The 21,628-nt window shown below is 41.3% G+C and overlaps 1 protein-coding gene across 1 annotated transcript; it reads right to left on the reverse strand.

Moving 5' to 3' along the window:
• Positions 1–14,728: 14,728 nt before the first annotated feature.
• On the reverse strand, positions 14,729–18,177 carry LOC142195732 (inhibin beta B chain-like). Its single transcript, XM_075265749.1, has 2 exons — positions 17,470–18,177; positions 14,729–16,245 (listed from the first exon to the last, which is right to left on the reverse strand). The coding sequence occupies exons 1-2, from the start codon at positions 17,825–17,827 to the stop codon at positions 15,500–15,502; spliced, it is 1,104 nt and encodes a 367-aa protein (XP_075121850.1). The 5' UTR covers positions 17,828–18,177; the 3' UTR covers positions 14,729–15,499.
• Between the last annotated feature and the right edge of the window lie 3,451 nt (positions 18,178–21,628).

Below are 21,628 nucleotides of genomic sequence, written 5' to 3' on the forward strand. Positions count from 1 at the left end.
TTGTATAGAAGATCCAGGGACACTGGTCTCCAAATCCAGGTTAGGCCCCTTGCACTTGACCTTGTGATAGTTCAGTATTTTTCCTGGATAGTAAACTGATCCATTCATTACTGTTGGCCCACGCACACTACCATGTATTACACAGTTCCGTGTGTGGGCCGACATTCTGCGCCTCAAAACTCAGGACAGGTCCTATTCCTGTCCTGTTTTGCAGTTATGCTACCGTGACCCCTATTCATTAAATGGGGTCCCGGAAGCTTGGCCACTGCAGGGGTGGAACATAGATGACTTCCGTGTGCCACTTGTGCACCGGCCTTGCTGTTCAATTCCTGTTAATGGAACTAAAAGAGCTAAAAAGATATCAAAAAGCTAATAGATCTGTGACACCGAAAAAGAGAGATCTGAGCACAATATGGAAACTACCTAGTGTCTATAACTAACAACCTATCAGTAATAACACAAACAGGGAGTCAGGCATTTGCAGTATAAGAAGTTGATAGACTCTCCTTAGCAGGAGAGGAGCCATAGGGGATGCAGATGTAGCACACTACTATTGTCAATGGCACAAGGTAGGTAGGGACTGGATATTGCGCGGGGGCCCAAGAATTTCAAGTTATGCCTCTGATCCTTGGAGCCACTTCTGTAGAGCTTCAGGGACTATGGCAAGCTGAAGATCCCTATCTGAGCTGTGTACAGGCAGGGAGCACATGCAGAGACTTCAGAGAAGAGCCAATAATAGACGAGAGCTTTGCCTCTCACTTCTCCACTTTCTGTGTTCCGTCTTGAGCTTCTTGGCTTTTATAGACAGACTTTCCCTAGTAAATTAGCGGGGAGAGAGACAACTAGTGGCAGGAAGGTGGTATAGTGCAGGGCCACTTCCTTTAAACTGTTTCTCCTTGTAAGCACAAGTTCCTGGTCCCAATTCAGATCAAATGGCTACATCATTAAACCAACTCTAGCATCATAAAATAATAGTTAAAGCACATGAATAATCATACAGACATGATAAAATAAGATAAAAAGATGAAACTAGAATGTACAGCACAGGCAGGAGAACGGCATATCCCGGGTGCAGTGGTCACATGACTTGGTTTCCCTTCAGACTCCAAAATATCCAGGAAGAAGAAATATCACTAGCATCCACTTTATTGCAAGACTTACTAAATCTTGAATAAGCCCTTTCATTTTTTTTTTAATAGTTTGCTGTATTATAGTTCCTTTATAAAATAATGCAATTGTTTTGCTAAGGGGGCGTTCACACTACCGTCAGTGTCCGACAGGTAGTGTCCGCTCCTAGTGTCCGTTCAAAATCTCGCACGGACATTAGGAGCGGACACTAGCTGTGTCCGTGACACTTGTCATTCATTTAAATGGCAATCGGGTGCGTTCTTTTGCACTCCGTGCCTGTCCTTCACTGTCCTCTTGTAAAGATGTCCGACTTTTCAAGTGGACAGAAAAAACCTACATGTCGGGTTTTTCTGTCCGCTTGAAAAATCGGACATCTTTACATGCGGACAGTGAAGGAAGGGCACGGAGTGCAAAAGAACGCACCCGATCGCCATTTAAATGAATGACAAGTGTCACGGACACAGCTAGTGTCCGCTCCTAATGTCCGTGCGAGATTTTGAACGGACACTAGGAGCGGACACTACCTGTCGGACACTGACGGTAGTGTGAATGCCCCCTAATTTTACTTACAGATCAGCAATAAAATTTGCAAACAAAAGGAGTTACTAAATTACAGCTGAATTAAAAATCTACAGCATTTCCCTAACAAATAGTATAGGCTGCAGATTTGATATACACGGCATGTCTAGAATTTGTTGCACTATTTTTGTGCTTTGAGTTACAACTGAAATTCTATAAGCTCTGTGCAGAGGCATGGCTAGGGGTTCAGCACAAGGGGAGCAAACATATCCAAGTGGGCCCTCAACTCAGGTATACCAATATTACTACCATACAGTGTCCATATAGTGGGAAATACTGGCTCTACATAATACTTTGCAGGCCATTTGATGTCAGATGACATTTGTCTTACTGGTGACATCTCTGACTGTAATTGTTCACATTTCCCTTCTCTCCCACCTGGATTGGACTGCCATGGCCACTTCTTTCAGCTTGTTTCTGTAAAGTTAGTCATCTTAGGCTCTTCACTTTTCCAGGCACGCAACCCACAATGTCCGCATGTATAATATAAAAATTCCCTGGAAATTAATAATACCCCTTTGTCCATCTTTACATTTATAATACCTTCTGTGTGCACCTTAATAAAGCCTCTGTGTGCCCCCTTAATAAAGCCCTTGTGTGCGGCCTTAATAAAGCCCCTGTGTCAGGAGTGTAACTTGGGGGGTGCAGAGAGTGTAGTCGCACTGGAGCCCAGGGGTCCATAATTGAAATTGCAGCCTCCATCTGCCCCATAAGCCAAGGAGACCCACAGATTAAACTAACCATACTAAGATTGATTAAACTGCTTAAGAATTTGCTGTAGGGATGAGGTAGGGGGGCCCAGACAAACTATTGCAACGGGGTCCACAAGACTTTAGTTACGGCACTGCCCTTCGTGCCCCCTTAACCCCTTCCCGCCGATGGCATTTTTTGATTTTCGTTTTTCGTTTTTGACTCCCCTCCTTCTAAACCCCATAACTTTTTTATTTCTCCGCTCCCAGAGCCCTATGAGGTCTTAATTTTTGCGGGACAAATTTTTCTTCATGATGCCACCATTAATTATTCTATATAATGTACTGGGAAGCTGAAAAAAAATCAGAATGGGGTGGATTTGAAGAAAAAGTGCATTTCTGCGACTTTCTTATGGGCTTCGGTTTTACAGCGTTCACTGTGCAGCCAAAATGACATGTCCCCTGTATTCTGTGTATCGGTACGGTTCCAGGGATACCAAATTTATATGGTTTTATTTACATTTTGACCCCCTAAAAAAAATCCAAAACTGTGTTAAAAAAATTTTTTTCTAAAAGTCGCCATATTCCGACGGACGTAACTTTTTTATACATAAGTGTATGGGGATGCATAGGGCATCTTTTTTTTTGCGGGGCTGGGTGTACTTGTTAGTTCTACCATTTTCGGGAAATGTTCTTGCTTTGATCACTTTTTATTCAAATTTTTATCAGAATCAAAACAGTGAAAAAACGGCGGTTTGGCACTTTTGACTATTTTTCCCTCTACGGCGTTTATCAAACAGGAAAAATATCTTTATAGATTTGTAGATCGGGCGATTTCGGACACGGGGATACCTAACGTAGAGGTTTCACAGTTTTTAACTACTTTTATATGTGTTCTAGGGAAAGGGGGGTGATTTGAACTTATAATACTTTTTATATTTTTTTATATTTTTTTTTTACTTTTTTAAAAAAATTTTTTTGCATTTATTAGACCCCCTAGGGGTCTCCTAATGCAATGCATCACAATGCTAATGCATTGCAATGCATTGCAAAAAATCATCCTCTCTTTTGCAGGCTGCATAGACCAGCCTGCAAAAGAGACAATTTGCAGACAAGCCTGGGAGCCTTGTACAGGCTCCCGGCTGTCATGGCAACGTGACGTCGGCCCTGGAGCATGCTGCAGGAGCCGGCGATCACCGGCAAAATGGCGGCACCCATGCGCCGCCGGGAAAATGGCGCCTCCGGCGCCTTTGACCGCGGCGCCGGAGGGGTTAATGCCTCCGATCGGTCCGGGGACCGATCGGAGGCATTAGAGCCGGTTGTGTACTGCTTAAAGCAGTAGACACCCGGCGGCTATGACGGCCGCCCGGCTCCCGGGCGGTCGCCATAGTTACAGACCCGACATGCGCCGTACTATTATGGCGCATGTCGGGAAGGGGTTAATAAAGCCCTGTGTGCCGCCTTAAATTAATTAAAGCACCTATGTGCCTCCTTAAATAAATAAAATCCCTGTGTGCCCTCTTAAATTCATAGATAAGATACCGTATATACTCGAGTATAAGCTGACCCGAATATAAGCCGAGGCCCCTAATTTTACCACAAAAAACTGGGAAAATTTATTGACTCGAGTATAAGCCTGGGGGGGGGGGGATTTCAAAAATGAAAATGGTCAGAGTTTTTGGGTGCAGTAGTTGCTGGGTGCTGGGGAAGGGGTGTTTTGGTTGTCTGTCTGCCCCTTCACTGAGCTTGAGGACTGCTTTTTTTTTTTTACCCCCACTTGGAACTCAGCGTGGCTGAATATAGGGGAGCTGCAGTGCTCCTATTAACCCCTTCCCAATGGAACAGGAGCACTGCAGATACCCTATATTCAGTAGACCGGGCACTTTCAGACACAGGGATACCTAATGTGTATGTGTTTCGCAGTCATTTTCTACTTTTATATGTATTCTATGGAAAGGAGGGATTTAGAACTTTTATTTACTTTATTTTTTTATTATATATTTTTTTAAAGCTTCTTTTTTTCATTATTTTATGGGAGATTCTATACATTACTATTGCGGCTGGTCATAGACACCCCCTCCCCAAAAGAATTTTTTTTTTTGCTTGACTCGAGTATAAGCCGAGGGGAGGGGGTTTCAGCACAAAAACTTTGCTGAAAAATTTGGCTTATACTCCAGTATATACGGTAATCCTTTAACAGTCCCACATTGGGGAAATTTCAGTATGTGACAGCAGCATATCGATACAGATACAGGATAATACACAGCAATATATTACGGAAGTAGACATACATACACTCACCGGCCACTTTATTAGGTACACCATGCTAGTAACGGGTTGGACCCCCTTTTGCCTTCAAAACTGCCTCAATTCTTCGTGGCATAGATTCAACAAGGTGCTGGAAGCATTCCTCAGAGATTTTGGTCCATATTGACATGATGGCATCACACAGTTGCCGCAGATTTGTCGGCTGCACATCCATGATGCGAATCTCCCGTTCCACCACATCCCAAAGATGCTCTATTGGATTGAGATCTGGTGACTGTGGAGGCCATTGGAGTACAGTGAACTCATTGTCATGTTCAAGAAACCAGTCTGAGATGATTCCAGCTTTATGACATGGCGCATTATCCTGCTGAAAGTAGCCATCAGATGTTGGGTACATTGTGGTCATAAAGGGATGGACATGGTCAGCAACAATACTCAGGTAGGCTTTGGCGTTGCAACGATGCTCAATTGGTACCAAGGGGCCCAAAGAGTGCCAAGAAAATATTCCCCACACCATGACACCACCACCACCAGCCTGAACCGTTGATACAAGGCAGGATGGATCCATGCTTTCATGTTGTTGACGCCAAATTCTGACCCTACCATCCGAATGTCGCAGCAGAAATCGAGACTCATCAGACCAGGCAACGTTTTTCCAATCTTCAATTGTCCAATTTCGATGAGCTTGTGCAAATTGTAGCCTCAGTTTCCTGTTCTTAGCTGAAAGGAGTGGCACCCGGTGTGGTCTTCTGCTGCTGTAGCCCATCTGCCTCAAAGTTCGACGTACTGTGCGTTCAGAGATGCTCTTCTGGCTACCTTGGTTGTAACGGGTGGCTATTTGAGTCACTGTTGCCTTTCTATCAGCTCGAACCAGTCTGGCCATTCTCCTCTGACCTCTGGCATCAACAACGCATTTCCGCCCACAGAACTGCCGCTCACTGGATGTTTTTTCTTTTTCGGACCATTCTCTGTAAACCCTAGAGATGGTTGTGCGTGAAAATCCCAGTAGATCAGCAGTTTCTGAAATACTCAGACCAGCCCTTCTGGCACCAACAACCATGCCACGTTCAAAGGCACTCAAATCACCTTTCTTCCCCATACTGATGCTCGGTTTGAACTGCAGGAGATTGTCTTGACCATGTCTACATGCCTAAATGCACTGAGTTGCCGCCATGTGATTGGCTGATTAGAAATTAAGTGTTAACGAGCAGTTGGACAGGTGTACCTAATAAAGTGGCCGGTGAGTGTATGCTGAGAAGAGAAGATATACTAGGAGTCCATAGCAGCTAAGGAAGAAAAGAAAGAAAGAAGGAAGACTTCAGTGCCTCTAAATTAATAATGCCCCCTGTGTGCCTTCTAATACTGTCCATATGCCCAATTCTACAGACATGAATGCCCACTAATATCCCTTATATTATGCCCCTGAACCTCCAGTGAATGAATGCTGCTCCCTAATGTCCTACCAGCTGCCTCCTCCACTACTTTGTATACAGAGTGGGTGCAGCACTGACGTCACATTGCCTATATACTCTGCTGAATGGCTTAACATCACGTCACTGCTGCCGCCCTTTGTATACTAACAGATCAGCAGGGAAGACAGCAGGCCCAGCACAGGAATGGAGGAGAGGATGCCGGTAAGTATACATACATTTTTATTTTTCACATATCCCCTGCTGTCTCCATACATTTTTTTTTTTAATCCTGGACATACCCTTTAATAATGGCTCCTAATGCACCCTTATATAAAAGATGCCCCTTTAATTTTTAGTGCCCCCTGATGTTCTCCTTGCATTGAGCAATTTAGTTGTGAATATTGATAGTGGGATCATATGTACATACAACCCCATCACAAATCAGACAGATGTCGTGCCAACCTTCTGAAATCGAATGTATGTGGCTGGCTTAAAGGTGCAGGACATATATACAGAATTTGCATGTATATATCTGACTCCAATCAAATCGGGATGTGTACAACGCTGATTTACATTTTAATAGAGGTATAGCCAACTGCGTATGAAAAGTGGATGTAACACAAAACTAAACAGCTTGATCGTAAAAAAATTGAATAATATAACATATTTTTGGTCTAAAATTTGCCTATAAAAGACATTTGCTTCACAGAATCACATGAGTACGTTATACTATACATGCACATTTTTTTTTACTAGATATTCACCGTAGATAGAATGTAGATATAGACTTTCATTTGGTTTATTTTCTTATCATTTTTTTATTTATTTATTTATTTTTTTTATTATCACATTGCTTAGATAGCACCATATTATTCCATAGTACTAGGTACAGATTGCCATCATAGGCATCAGTCCTTGTCCCCAATCTGCCTCATGATCTAACATCTAATGCTAATTTTGTAGGAAACCAATTACCTAATAAAGTATGGAGAGAAACCAAAGTGCCCAGAATAGACTCAAAAGTCAAACTAAAACCCAAGTACAGGAAGTCAACCACAGAACACCAATATATTTAGCAACATACCTAAATTTAGCTACATAAACACATCAACAATTGCAAACAGCGGAGGACTAAAGTAATTGCAGCAACGGCAGATGGTTGTTACAGTATTTATATAGAAGATTTGTGATGCAGGTGATCAACTAATTTCATGCAACATCTCCATTTGCATTTTCTAGCTACAGATACAGTATACTTCCTCACATAGTAACTGCTTCTGCATGTAAGAGTCTTCCAGTTCCAGCTAGAGCATTGTTGTATGTCCTGTTCATGCTGGCTGTTCACGATAAGGCGAGATAACGGGAACAAGGTGCATATTACATCATGGTTAGAGCAACAGAGAACTAAAAAAAAAAAAAAAAAATCAATGTTTTAGGTTTGCAGATAAGAGTTAGCCCTTCATATTTACCTGGGAATCCTTCATTACAATCATTACCTATGCACTAAAGTTTTAATTCAATATATATTGTGGGGAAGTTAGCTCGGTAGAAGCAGTGGTGCACACCCAACCAGTCAGATGGGGACACAAATCTTGCAGCTTAAACCGGTTTATTTAAAAAACAGCAAAATAAATAAACCTCTACGTCAGGCATAGGATAAGCAAAATAAAATACAGTCTTAAAGGGGCTCTATCATTGGGAAAAGTCATTTTTAACTAATCACATACTTGCATAGCCTTTAGAAAGGCTATTTCACACCTACCTTTTGTATGTAAATCGCCTCAGTGGTTTTTGAATGAGCCCGTTTTTATTCATATGCTAATTAGCCTCTTGGTGCACCCCGGAATTCTCATCATGCACTCATCTCTCCTATTCTTTCCTATGGTTGTATACAGTACAGGCTGCTGCTGATGATGACTCAGCTTCCTGCAGCACGTCCAAAGAGCACCGATCGGGTTACAATCGGGAAAGAGAATGATACGAAGAAGGCAATAGACCGCGCTCAAGGTCACAGTAGAATTTATTGGTTAAAAGGTGCACCTTTTAACCAATAAATTCTACTGTGACCTTGAGCGCGGTCTATTGCCTTCTTCGTATCATTGTTTGCATACACAGATAGGAGAGAATAGCAGAGAGGAGGCTGCTGGGAACTTCCTGTGCTGGCTGGAAGCTCATTAGCATATGAATGAAAATGGACTTATTCACAAACCACTGAGGCAATTTACATACAAAAGGTAGGTGTGAAATAGCCTTTCTAAAGTCTATGCAAGGATGTGATTAGCTAAAAATGACTTTTCCCAATGATAGAGGCCCTTTAACTTCAGGCAAAAAGGCAAAACAAAATCTGCTTGTCCGAGGGCTAACTAAACAGAAAATACTAACTGTACATGTGGATTACTATCAGCCACACGAATCAATCAAACAAACAACCAAACAAGCCACTTTCTCTCCTCCCAGGATCTGCCCTGAAGTGCAGGCTCTGCAGCCTTTTATGGCCCAGTAACAAGCCTGGGACCTACACCTGGGGCTGAGGCCTATTCCAGATCTGAGTATACCCTTTGTTGGGGATGTGATCAGCATATAACATACCTACATAGCATGTAACATGACAAAGAGCCTGACAGTTACAGGATCATTCCACCTAATGAAGGATGTCACCCCTCTTTATTGGAGCCTACTAGACATCTCAGGAAAGATATATATATATATATATATATATATATATATATATATATATATATATATATATATATATATTATGACTTTCACCCTAATATAGTATATTAGGGTGAAAGTCAAAACATTTTTGTGAAAATTAAGTCTCACCCCTGGGAATTATTTCTTTTGGTGTGATTGTAACACACAAAATTTTGTATCATTGCAACATTGTGTACTGGTGGATCATTCTCCACAAAACTAATAATTATTTGTATGAATGTCTTGCAGTAAAGTAAATGTACAATTTAGTGTTGTTTCACGGTGTCACTTTTTTTTTGCAAAGCACGCTTTATTTGGATCAGGATAGTCATGCTTCTCTACACACTGGAGAGTAAACTGTTTCTAGTCTTCTTGAGTGCTCAGTGACGAATTGAATGTACTCATGAGTGCAATAGAGCGTTCTGCGGTATCATTCACGATTTTCAATCTGGGGACTTTTGAGGATGCATCAATATAACTAGGATTAGTCTGTCACAGTCAAGGGTCTTGATGAAGAAAATCTTGGTTTATTTCCAGTTTCACAAACAGCTTTTTTTTGAGTTGGAAAATATGAAGAGATGAAGCTTCTTATCTGACCAAGGTACCAAGCCTTAAAGTATAAGCGGACAGTAAAAGTGCAAACGGAGATTGATGGAGATTTTTTAACTCTGTCACACTTACGCTAGGTTCACACCTGCGTTCTTCTTTCCGTTCTGTGCTTTCCGTCTTCTGCATGCCAGAAGACGGAAAGCACAGACCAGGTCCGGCCGTGAGTGGCGGTGAGCGTTTTATGCTCTCCGCCGCAAAACCGGATTTTTTTATCCGGACACAGAGTACTGCATGTCCGACTCTGTGTCCGGATTATAAAACCCGGTTTCGCGGCGGAGAGCATAAAACGCTCACCGCCGCTCACGGCCGGACATCTCTCTCACCCATTCAAATGAATGGGTGAGAGAGACTCCTGCAGGTTTCCGTCTCCTGCCTCTGTTTTAGGCAGGAAACGGAAACCTGCAGAACGGAGTTCACAACGCTGATGTGAACGAGCCCTTAAACTAAATTGATGACAAAATATGAAGGTCTCCGTAGCATATTTCAGTTTGGCCCGATGGCATGCGCCTCTGGATTGTTGATGTGTATGTCTGGGCTTGCCAGTGAACCAAGGAAGAGGAGTGCTAGTGTTAATAATTCCTTATCTCTTGGATGGCATTGTGCAAGCTGGTTGGTGAAAAATTCAACCAGACACTCTTTAAGTGGACCTAGCTCAGTTGAAACTATTATTTTCCATTCCAGCTGGAAACTTAGTTTTATACAGTACAAACCAAAAGTTTGGACACACCTTCTCATTCAAAGAGTTTTCTGTATTTTCATGACTATGACAATTGTAGATTCACACTGAAGGCACCAAAACTATGAATTAGCACATGTGGAATTATATACTTAACAAAAAAGTGTGAAACTGCTGAAAATATGTCTTATATTCTAGGTTCTTCAAAGTAGCCACCTTTTGCTTTGATTACTGCTTTGCACACTCTTGGCATTCTCTTGATGAGCTTCAAGAGGTAGTCACTTCACAGGTGTGCCCTGTCAGGGTTAATAAGTGGGATTTCTTGCCTTATAAATGGGGTTGGGACCATCAGTTGTGTTGTGCAGAAGTCAGGTGGATACACAGCTGATAGTCCTACTGAATAGACTGTTAGAATTTGTATTATGGCAAGAAAAAAAGCAGCTAAGTAAAGAAAAACGAGTGGCCATCATTACTTTAGGAAATGAAGGTCAGTCAGTCTGAAAAATTGGGAAAACCTTGAAAGTGCCATCGCTATGATTAAGAGACAGCAAGCCTTGAAACGTGTCTGCGGTTTCAGCATGTAAACGCAGGTTTTATATTTTTGCTGTTTTGGTATGTCACACTTACATTTTTTATTATTTTTCGCTCAGTGTCTCTGTGAATGTTTTTATGGACTTTTTGAATTAAAAACTACGTTTTATGAATTTCGGATCCCCTGATTTTTTTTGCTGGACAAGAACTTATTTTGTTCTTTCTGATCTGTTTGTCTGCCTTTCTTATATCCTGCAGCAGCTCAAAAAATTCAGAGAACGCTAAATACACTCTGTAGCACACACCTGATTATGGCATGTCTACTTCAACAGCGCACCTTGTTATTGAGACAAGTTGGCTCTACACATATTCATAACCCACATACATGATTACATTGGAGGTCAGAATACCCGAGGAATAGGTTGCTTATGTTGCATAAAGGGGACCACCATGATAGCGGTTGGGAACCCTTGTCCCCAACCACTATACATACTGCTAATGGAAAGGGGCTTAGCGATTGCCGGGCCCCTTTTCAATAGATGCCAACCCTGGGGAGGTGATTAAAAATAAAACAAAATACTTATACTCACCTGTCCTGTGATCAGCATCCACTCCGGGGCTCTTCAGGCTATTAACTGAGGTCCTGCTCCCCAGGCCTCACTGCTGGGGCCTGTGATTGAACCAGCATAACGATGTCATCGTGCTCCATGTGACCGCTGTGGCACAATCACAGGCCGCAGAGGTAACATCTGGGGAGCAGGACCTCAATCACAAGGCAGAAGAGGAGCGAGGATACCCAGGAGAGCTGAGGTAAGGTGAGCATAAGTGTTTATTATTTTTAATCACTTACCCTGGGCCTCTGATTATTATACTCTAGGGTCTGGTTAATATACTCTAGTGCTATTATTATACTCTAGGGGAGACAACAGAGTATAATAATAGCATCAGCTCAAGGGAGCATATAATACTGTGTGGGGGCCACTGTGGAGCATATAATGCCATGTGGGGGCCACTGCTGCTCCTATAATATTGTGTGATGGCCACTGCGGAGCCTATAATAATGTGTTCGGGCCACTGCAAAGACTGTACTGTATGGGGGCATCAGCGGCTGGGTGGGGGCCACTGTGGAGCCTGTAATACTGTATGGGGCCCACTGTGGAGCATATAATGCTGTCCGCCTCAAATTCCTCTTTACTTTCTGATGTCTGAACAGGTTGTATCTACAGTACTTGTATGGAGTGGACTGTATTACAGAAGTGTATTACAGTCCTCTCCTGCAGGTCTCCCTCAGCAAAAACACCCATTTTCGATTTTGTTTCTCTGCACTGCGCATGAGTTACTCCAAAAGGGATAGCTGGGGCTCTGTTGCCCAATGGCCCACACAAATCTGAAGCCAGTCCTGCTGATATGTAACAATAAAACTGTCAGTACTACAAACAATATCTCTGGGGCTTTTTAAAGCTTAAATAATATGATAATGATGCTTTTTAAAGCTTAAAAAAAATTTCTGAACTCTTGGTCTAAAAGATACAGGGAAAGTATGAATAAAATGTAGTACCCCTTATCACCACAAGATGGACACATGGAGGGACATCTTGGATTTAATCAATATTTTGTAGAATTAAATGTGTATATTATAATAGACACACCTCATTTTATACTTTACCATATCTATGCATTGCACATACACCTGTAACATACATAGGAAAGATGGAACACATTATTCTCCATTATAATTCCTCAACATCTTTGTACTATTACTGTCCATAACATAGTATGTGAGAATCCAAATGTGAGCAAAAACCCTGCATGCAGGGTTCCTCTGTCCGCTTGAGAAGTCGGACATCTTCTCTTGCGGACAGGGAAGGACGGGCATGGAGTGCAAAAGAACGCACCCGATGCCCATTCAAGTGAATGACAGGTGTCACGGACACATCTAGTGTCAGCAACTAGTGTCCGTGACAGATTTTGAGCGGACACTAGGAGCGGACACTACATGTCGGACACCGACGGTAGTGTGAACGCTCCCTAAGGGGACTTTTTAGAAGTAGGAAAAATTGTAAGCAATTAGGACAAGAACCAAATATTTTCATTCCGAGCGAACATCTCAGGGTGTGTTGGAAAACAGGTCTTATCTGTGCAGAGAACACCTTGCAACCTACAGGAATTAAAGGATCTACTGCTAATGTTAGGGTGCAAGGTATGAAAGCACACTTAAGCTGGCCATATACATTTGCGTGCCAAATGGATGAGAGGATGCTGTATATGGACAATCCCACCATCAATATTAGCAAAAAGGAAAGAAGTGCAGCGAGTCTGCAAAGTCTTAGGCAACAATCGCCTGAAAATTTTCAGCTTTGCCAATCTGCTTTTGGCAGTATTCTTTTTTTTTTTTGTTTTGTTTTTTGTTTTTTAAATGTAGATTGTGAGCCCCACATAGAGCTCACAATGTACATTTTTCCCTATCATTATGTCTTTTTTGGAATATGGGATGGAAATCCATGCAAACACGGGGAGAACATACAAACTCCTTCAGATGGTTTTATGCCCTTGGTGGGATTTGAACAACAGGACTCCAGCGCTGCAAGGCTACAGTGCTAACTACTGAGCCACCATGTGGCCCTTACTGCTTTTGGCAGTATTCTTTTGGCCAGCCGTAGAAGACCATTTGCAGCAGTCAGAGTGGCCAAAATCTGACATGTATGACTGACTTTAGAGGTACTTGCTTCAGTGGGTCAGAGCTACTATGCCTGCGTAAGGGAGAGCTACACAATATTAAAGGGACTCTATCATTATAATCCTGTTTTCAGCTAAATTCATGTCGAATAGCCTTAAGAAAGGCTATTCTTCTCCCACCATTAGATGTCTTCTCCATGCCACCGTTCCTTAGATATCCCGGTTTTCGTCTATATGCTAATTAGTTTTCTTGCAGCACTGGGGGCGGTCCTCAGCGCTCAAACAGGACAGAGGGCATCCCCAGTGCTGCGAGAAAACTATACAGCACCGCCTTCTTCTTGTTTGCCTCCTCTGACTCTTCTTCCTTGTCCCATCAAGTCTTCTTCTAAAAGCGTCGACTGCCCATATATCTGTCGGCCATTTTCCTGTGGCCGAACAGGAAAGAAGAGGCGGAGGCTGCGAACAAGAAGAAGGCGATGCTGAATAGTTTTCTCGCAGCACTGGGGATGCCCCCCAGTCCTTTTTGAGCATTGGGGACCGCCCGCAGTGCTGCAAGAAAACGAATTAGCATATGGATGAAAACCGGGATATTTAAGAATGGCGGTGCAGAGAAGACATCTAAAGTTAGGAGAAGAATAGCTTTTCTTAAAGATATTCCGACGTGGGTTTAGCTTAAAATGGGATTCTAATGATAGAATCCCTTTAAGCCGGTTGCACACTGGCTGCCATGAATGAAAGACACGGGCGGCGCCCAGATGTCACAGACGTCCCCTTTCATTCAATGAGTAGGAGCCACGGAAGCAAAATAGGGCAGGAATAGAATGTATTCCATATTTTATGGTATGGACTGTCAACCTGCACGCGTGATCGTGTAATTCACTGTCATGTGTACGGGACCATAGAAATAAATGGGCCATTCATACAGTTGTGTGCAAGGGGACTAAGCTAAGACAGGGCGTTGTATTCCTGACTGATATGTGTATAACTCAATATCTTCTATGAACTATTAGGCATGACATTTGTTTATTTTATCACAATATTTAGAAATCATATTGTCCAGGAGTGTGAATAGATTGTCTTATTTATTTTGTAGTAATCAATGTATATAGGTAACTGAGATGTCTTTATGATGAGATTGGGAACCACTGAAAAACATGTATGATAAGTATCATTAAGCCATATCGCAACTCCAGTACTAGATGTTGTGGGAGAAACACAATGTTCTGCTTTATTTTGTAAGAACCTCTGATGATTTGAAAGTGTAAGGTTTGGTCTATTGGTGTAAGGTGTAAGGCTTGTTCTATTTCATGGGATGGAGTCAATAGGTTTCTAAGACATAAACTGGGTACTAGTTGTGCAGTTTCCTTGTCTTTCTCTTGTATGGTTGAATTTCTACAGGTTATTGTTCTTAAATTCATGAATAAGGAATCCGTTCAATAAAGGATTTCTTAGTTTTATGTTTGTTTATTAAACAGTGTAAAGTAATAAAAATAATAATAATATACAAATAAAATATAAAATACAATACAAGTTGGTTGTGCTATATAATCTAGGCGATGCATGAAAAAAGACAGGTGAGCACTTAATGACATTCAGTTTTCATAAAGTGACATACAGCAGTTCTGTGGAATGGGGGCATTGCGTAAAATGTCCGTAAATGCGCCATTTCCTCTTTCCATATCTTCATTTTGGCACTTTTTGTAACAAGATCGCTGGAAAAACTGGATAGATTGTTATAGTCTCTCCACCCTCATGTAGAGCGTTGGGTGCTTGAACTCGGTGGTGTTCATTACATTGATCATAGCATTACTGGAAGAATACCAGGGATTAGCTTTATTCTTACATAAAGAGCTGGGATGTGTGGTGCATGTTACACAGTCTGAGCCTCAAATATCAAAATGCCTCAGAGAAAAAGCGCTGATGTGAGCAAGGAATCATTTTTCCATTCCAGTATACAAAATGAGAGCCCTGCCCAATTTTTCCATCAGTGGCGACTTTTTTTGCCGAGGCATTTTTTATAGATGAGCCTCGCTGTGATGGATTTGTACAGTCATAATGCATATGTTATGTGTATTGCAAAATTATCCAGTTGTCAAGTATTAAGAAGCCACATGCTAATCTTCAAGATTCCATGTGTGTTCCGGAAGCTAGTTCACTGTCTTTTTTTCCGCAAGCACAGAATGGCTAAGAGACAAGCCAGCTTCTCTCTGTTTTATTTCAGTACGGGTATACCCTTAGCTGCATCCACAAGCTTCTACGATCATATCAGGAATGTCAGTCTTAACAATGTTGTTATTTCTATCAAAGTAAAGCATGGACAGGGGACGTCTTTTTGTCGGAACACAACAGGAACTCACTGCTGTCTGGATATTGTTGGCTTTAATAAGATTGAAGACTGTGGTATGGAATGAGGCAGCCATGCCAGGTGCCCCAGCCACATGCATTGGACAAAGGCCCATGCAATAATTTATTTGGTATCCCTCTGGTTTTATAATCCAATCATTCCACCCAATGTCCTTGAACTCTACATAATAGTCTTTCCTGCAGCAAAGGTTAGAGTTCTGGTCACATTTGAGACTTCTTTTTGAAGCATGGTGGCTTCGCTCTCGTACTTTGGCTTGTGCTACGAGGAAGGGTTGGTAGGAATCATTGGTATTGAGAATGACGGGCATGTTCTCGCATCCTTCACAATCAAGTTCTAGTTTTAAGCTTTTATTTCCTTCATCAAAGAATGTCTGCAGCATTTGTTTCAATGGAAATGTTTGCCAACCAGTCCATCTTGGCTCTAGGAATTTCTCATTTAATAAAATACGTGTACCTTCGGACTCTTGCACCAAATATAACCTAATAGCCTGGTTGGCCTGGTTTGTTCGGTTGGACTTGAGGTAGACCCAAAGATGGGCTTGTAGAACATGTACGTTTTGTTCAATATCTCTAGTAAACTGGAAGGTCAGAGCTGTGCTGGACTTGTTATAGTTTTCTGTAGAAAGAAAGAAATGTAACGTTAATTCAGGGGGTTTTTTTGTCAATTTATCGGCATTCAGACAAAATGTATCTCAGCTGATTTGTGTAGGAAGTCTGTATTTCCAAAGTTACTCAGCACCTTGCACTTTTAGCACTGAACTTCCTTCAGAGGAGAAGAAGCATTTTGGTCACTCTTAAAGGAAACCTATAATATGAAAAATTGCTGTCGATAGGCAGCACGTTGTAGAGCAGGATTGAGCAGTTTGATGTATAATTTTGTGGATAAATATTCAGTATAACCTGTATATAATCCATTGAAACTTCTGCTCTTTCTATGTTGCGAAAAGTTGCTAAACTTTTTACAGTGTGAAGTCATGGTTGCGATGCACTAGGAGTCACAATACAACTTCATTCAATAACATTAGTGTTGCAGAGTGACCCAGCAATCTTTGGTTACATGATGGGAGCCACAGTCGCCATATAGACCTAGCCTTAGCTCCTCATATAGACAATATGAAGGATGATAGTTACAGGAGGCTCTTGTACCAAATTTAGAAAAAATATCAAGATTGTAGAACTGATTTTGAAGAGAATGTGTTGCATTTTATGTCACTCTTGCTCTTCTGCAACACATAGTCCCCAACTTTAGCTATTGGCATACTGAGTAGTTGGACACTCATATAGTTCTGTATAAAACTGATTCTTTTGGATTATCAGATGAGTTTATTACAAACTAAAGTCTTTGGCGTAGCATTGACCTCCTAGCGTAGCCTGGTAGCACAGACTGACCTGTGTTGTACTGTGTTGTGTCTAGACATTTGGTATGTCAGAGTCCGCTGTTCTGCTTGCTACATCCTCTAGTAGTTCAGGTTGACAGGTCGCCCTCATATAATATATCATAGGGTGCTTTTAATATCTATAGAAACGCTCTATGTTTGGGTATATTCTTTGCTACTTAAATTGTTTAACCCCTTAAATAACACGTAACACTTGCAGGCAATTTGACACTGCTAAATTGATAATATTGTATTTCACTACATGCTCCACATAATGTTATAACTCTTAGTGCTATATTCTATTACCATTAGAACACACCATTGTCATGTATATTGTGTGCAAGTTATATTAAATTACAAGCGCTATAACTATGCCAGAGACCACTATTTTTCTGGAAAAATAAACAATTAATTAAATAGGATGAAAATACAATTTGAAAATACCCAAACTATCAGAATCTTACCTGATTCAGCAAAGCTAATGATCTCGTAGCTTTGTTGTTCTGTCTCATAGTTCTCACTATTGCTGTCCCAGCTTGGAGACCCGAAAAGACCTTCCATTCTTGGCTTGGTTAAGTGCAGTCTGCGCAGAGCGTTGACTACTGCTGCTCTAGGAATGGGGTGTGTGATGTTTGGTCTTTCCTTTAGATGTAATTTTTGTAGTATCTGCTGCTTGGCCATCTCCATGATGGCATCTTTGTCTTGTACCCCACAGGACGGACATTCAGTCTTTCTACCTCCAGTCTGGGTAGAAGCTGCCCAAGCACCTAGTAGGGTAAGCAGATAAAAACAGACACCTTCTTTGTGGGTTCTTGAAGCCATCACAGATAAGTTCTTGAAAAGCAGAAGGAGAAAGTTGGAAGATGTTGACTTCAGTATGTCTCAGGTCTCTGTCACCAACACTTTCTTTAGCTCTTCCGCAGTTGTGGGTCCTGCACAGTGAGCATCCTGCTTTTATTAGAGATCTGGTCCAGCATTAGCTGTCATGTGGCTATTGAGTCTGGGATTAACTCCAAGACACCCCCTGTCAGATGATAGGTCAGAGATGTAGAATCAGTTCTAGAACTCCTGGTGCATCCAACAGGTTGATCTTGAGGAAAGGTCCAGTCCTGACTTGACTTTTCTATTATAGGACAGTCAATGAGAGTAACTCTTGCTTGATGTAAAGTCTTCCAGCATGTAGTATAGGATTCAGATACAGAGATTTCTGGCTGTCAGGCAGGGAAAGGTCCAGGAGTCACAGGCTGGATTTCTTCAATGTGTAGCTATTGTAGCAGAACAGGTAATGTTAAACACTTTTGAATTGCTCTAAGCCTCTCCCTCCTGTTACACTGCCCTATATACTGCGGCTGGTAATTACACTCTCCACCCCCTCCCCTTAGTGCTAGCAGCTCACAGAAGAGCAGGGTGTTAAATATTATTTGCCCTTTTGGCACAGTCGGTCATTTGGAAAGCACTGCCCTCTCTTATCATGTATTTATTGCTTCACCCCTCCACTTATTTACAGTCTCCCTCCTTTTCTAAACCAATAGCCACGTGGAGAACAAGGTGCTTGGCCCAGGGCAGAGATGTGGTATTGATGTCCAGAGTAAGGTTGATGCAATAAGGAAGGAGCAAATCCCCTTTTGCACACAACACAACTGCCTGTCAGTCCTGATGAGCGCAGGGCTCAGCAGTTCTAGTGATGACACCATCCCTATGTTTTCAGGTGCAGTAATCTTTCTCATTGGTGTAAAGTGCGTGTGTGCTGTTTTCTAACCCTGGGAATTTGCGAGATTTAAGTATGGATTTACATTTTTGTGATAGGTATTTGTTGAGTTCCATAAACTCCCATTCACACATTGCATATTTTAGCCAGGGGCAGCTACAATGCTTTATTGTATCAGCAGCATTTCATATAGAAAGTCTATAAACGTGGCAGATAGTTTGTCTTGAGATGATACTGATAGGAATCTGTCAATCTTAAATAATGGGAAGAGTCAAAATTAGCCTTATAGAAAATGACTGTACAAGCAAATGTCATTCTGCAATGCAATAATAAAGAAGAAAAAAGTCAATGTTAGAACTTTGGTATCCTAATTTATGTATACAGTTTATTTATGGTAAATTATATTCATGATTTCAACAAAGATGTTGAGTGATACAGAGAACTTTTTGCACTGATTTCATGAGTTTGATGATTTCATGAATTCATCTGATAAATACCATTTTTTGTAAATTAACACCGATCTCCTCCTAGGGTAATATACACTATGGTAATAACATGCCTGCAGTTATGTCTCAGGCAGATATGTCAATTATTATAGGTGTGGTCTAATTAGACTCTTAGTCTTGCCACAAGAGGGCGTAAAACTGCTTCTCGTGCTGCTCTACAAAAGGCTCTTAGAGGGTACTTTTGGGTAGCACGAGCATCTCCCACAGCTTCCAGGTTCACCATCCACTTTCATTACATACCCCTGTCTCTGCTCAGACTGTCTCCAGTATGTCAGAAAAGGAAATATGGTGTCACTGCGCCTATTATATGTTGTTGTTGATAGCCAGCCACCTTCGCTTTTGTTTGCAGTGGTGTGAATGAGAAACCTTGACTGTTATGGAGTAAAATCATACCATCTTTAGCGTCAAAAGCCGGTTCTGTTTGGCATCCAACTGTTGGTTTTGCATATGGAGGCTTTGTGGCGTTTGCTTCAATGCTGCCTTTGCTGTTGAGCAACACACTGCCCCAACCAAGTGCCAAACTTCCTTCACCTGCCTTGTTTCCAAATTTATAATTGACTGCTTGGACACCCGCTTGTGTACAGGATCAGACTGCAGCATCTGTAGGCAAATGTGCCGCAGGATATTATATCAAAGCTGTATTCAGGTTACAATTGGCCCAACAGGGTACTAGAGCCTCCTTTCTGTCATACAGTTTACCCCCAATAAATTTCTCCTTTCGATCTAATATTGTAATCACTTACATACATCATCATTACAGTCACACGTAGAAAGTTTTATTTGATTCCCAGAATTCCTCCTTGGTGCAATACTTTTTGTGTCAATGAGTGTCCAGACATTGTTTCATCTTGCATTATACTATAGTAGTCTATCTGCGTGATTCCTCAATCCTCACCGGATGTATAGTACACAGAATACAATGTCTTCTATCTTGTTTGATGTTCAGTGTTTGTTCTTTTGTATAAATATCTCTATAAATATTTATTTCTAAATTACTGGCAATAATAACCCACACATAAGCCAGAAACCTGATCTAGAGATAAGATATTAATATGTCATCCTAACCTCCTACGGATTCTTATAAATGTGAACTGGGGTGAATATGAATACGTCATTAGAAATGAAGTCTTTGTACCCTGGGTAAGTATGTTATCTCTAGCCATAGTGTGCACCAATGCTATTACTAGCAACATCGTCTTCATATAGTTCTTGGTGGTACATGGAGAACGTATTAGATTGAATAGCTTAGGATAAAAGAGTTTTGGCATTTTTTATTAAATGGCTTTCCTACTACATGTATTCCCTATCCACAACTATCTGTAGCAGTTCCATGGAGTGAATGGAGTGGTGACCGAGTATACGCACACTATATGATCACAAGCATTGGGATACACGTTTTAATCATTAAATTCTGTTGCAACTAACTCCACCAAGTCTAGTTGTTGCCTCTTTTGATAGGCTTCAATTAATTTTAGCATAGTTGTTTTATTCTCTAGCCTCCACCATTCCCAAGCAGGTTGCAGCTTTGGTGCCTAGTATATTATTTAGGCTCTGTACCATTGGTGGGCAGTGTCAGGAGCAGACAAGCGGATGATTCAGAACTGCAATGTGAGGTTGTCAGTGTCAGCTGTCAATCATTCCCCCTTGCCTGCTCCTGACACTGCCCACTATGACATATAAGGCACCAAAACCAGCTCTTCTGTTTGCTCAGGAACAATGGGGGATAGATAAAAAAAATTCATAAAATGTAACATTGTTTACAAAAGCGCACAAACCCCATAGACTTATTTTAGAGACAATACATCTGCACCTGTACAAAATCTATGTAAAAGATCTGAATGTAAAATATAGCGTAGACTGGAAAAAACACCAAAGCAGTTTAAGAAAGGGGTTACATTGTACTGTGTAGTACTGTAACATACAGAATTTCTGCTGCAAATTCCACAACACGGTGATCCCAACCTAAGGCCTCATGAGACCGCCATATTGAGATTCTGTATGACCAATGATTTGTATGGGCTAGTAATATAGTGCCCATGCAAGTGCCTGATTGTTTTTTATAACTATTTTTCCAGTACTAAAAACCTGTATGGCTTGTGTACCCTGCTCTATATGCAGCTTTGTACAGTGAGATTTGGTGTTACATCTGTAAACATGGGAGTATTTTTTTCTTGGCTAACAATATTATGTGTCAATATAATGAAAATGTTCTCCACCTTAACATCTTATCTCTTATATATATATATATATATATATATATATATATATATATATACATAACAATGAGTGTCTGTCTGTCTATCTGTCTGTCTGTCAACTGTCTGCCTGTTCTTTATGCGTGACCAAACGACTTGAACGATCTTCACCAAATTTGGCACACAGATACATCTGATGTCCTAGAAGGTTTTA

The sequence above is a fragment of the Leptodactylus fuscus genome, chromosome 2, assembly GCF_031893055.1.
Source record: "Leptodactylus fuscus isolate aLepFus1 chromosome 2, aLepFus1.hap2, whole genome shotgun sequence".
NCBI classification, from domain to species: domain Eukaryota; kingdom Metazoa; phylum Chordata; class Amphibia; order Anura; family Leptodactylidae; genus Leptodactylus; species Leptodactylus fuscus.

Bases quoted from the DNA above. Each gene is read 5' to 3' on its own strand.
- LOC142195732 (XM_075265749.1), bottom strand. From the start codon at position 17,827: ATGGCTTCAAGAACCCACAAAGAAGGTGTCTGTTTTTATCTGCTTACC. The intron at 16,246-17,469 runs GTAAGATTCTGA...TTCTTTCTACAG, and splicing joins CATTAGCTTTGCTGAATCAG to AAAACTATAACAAGTCCAGC.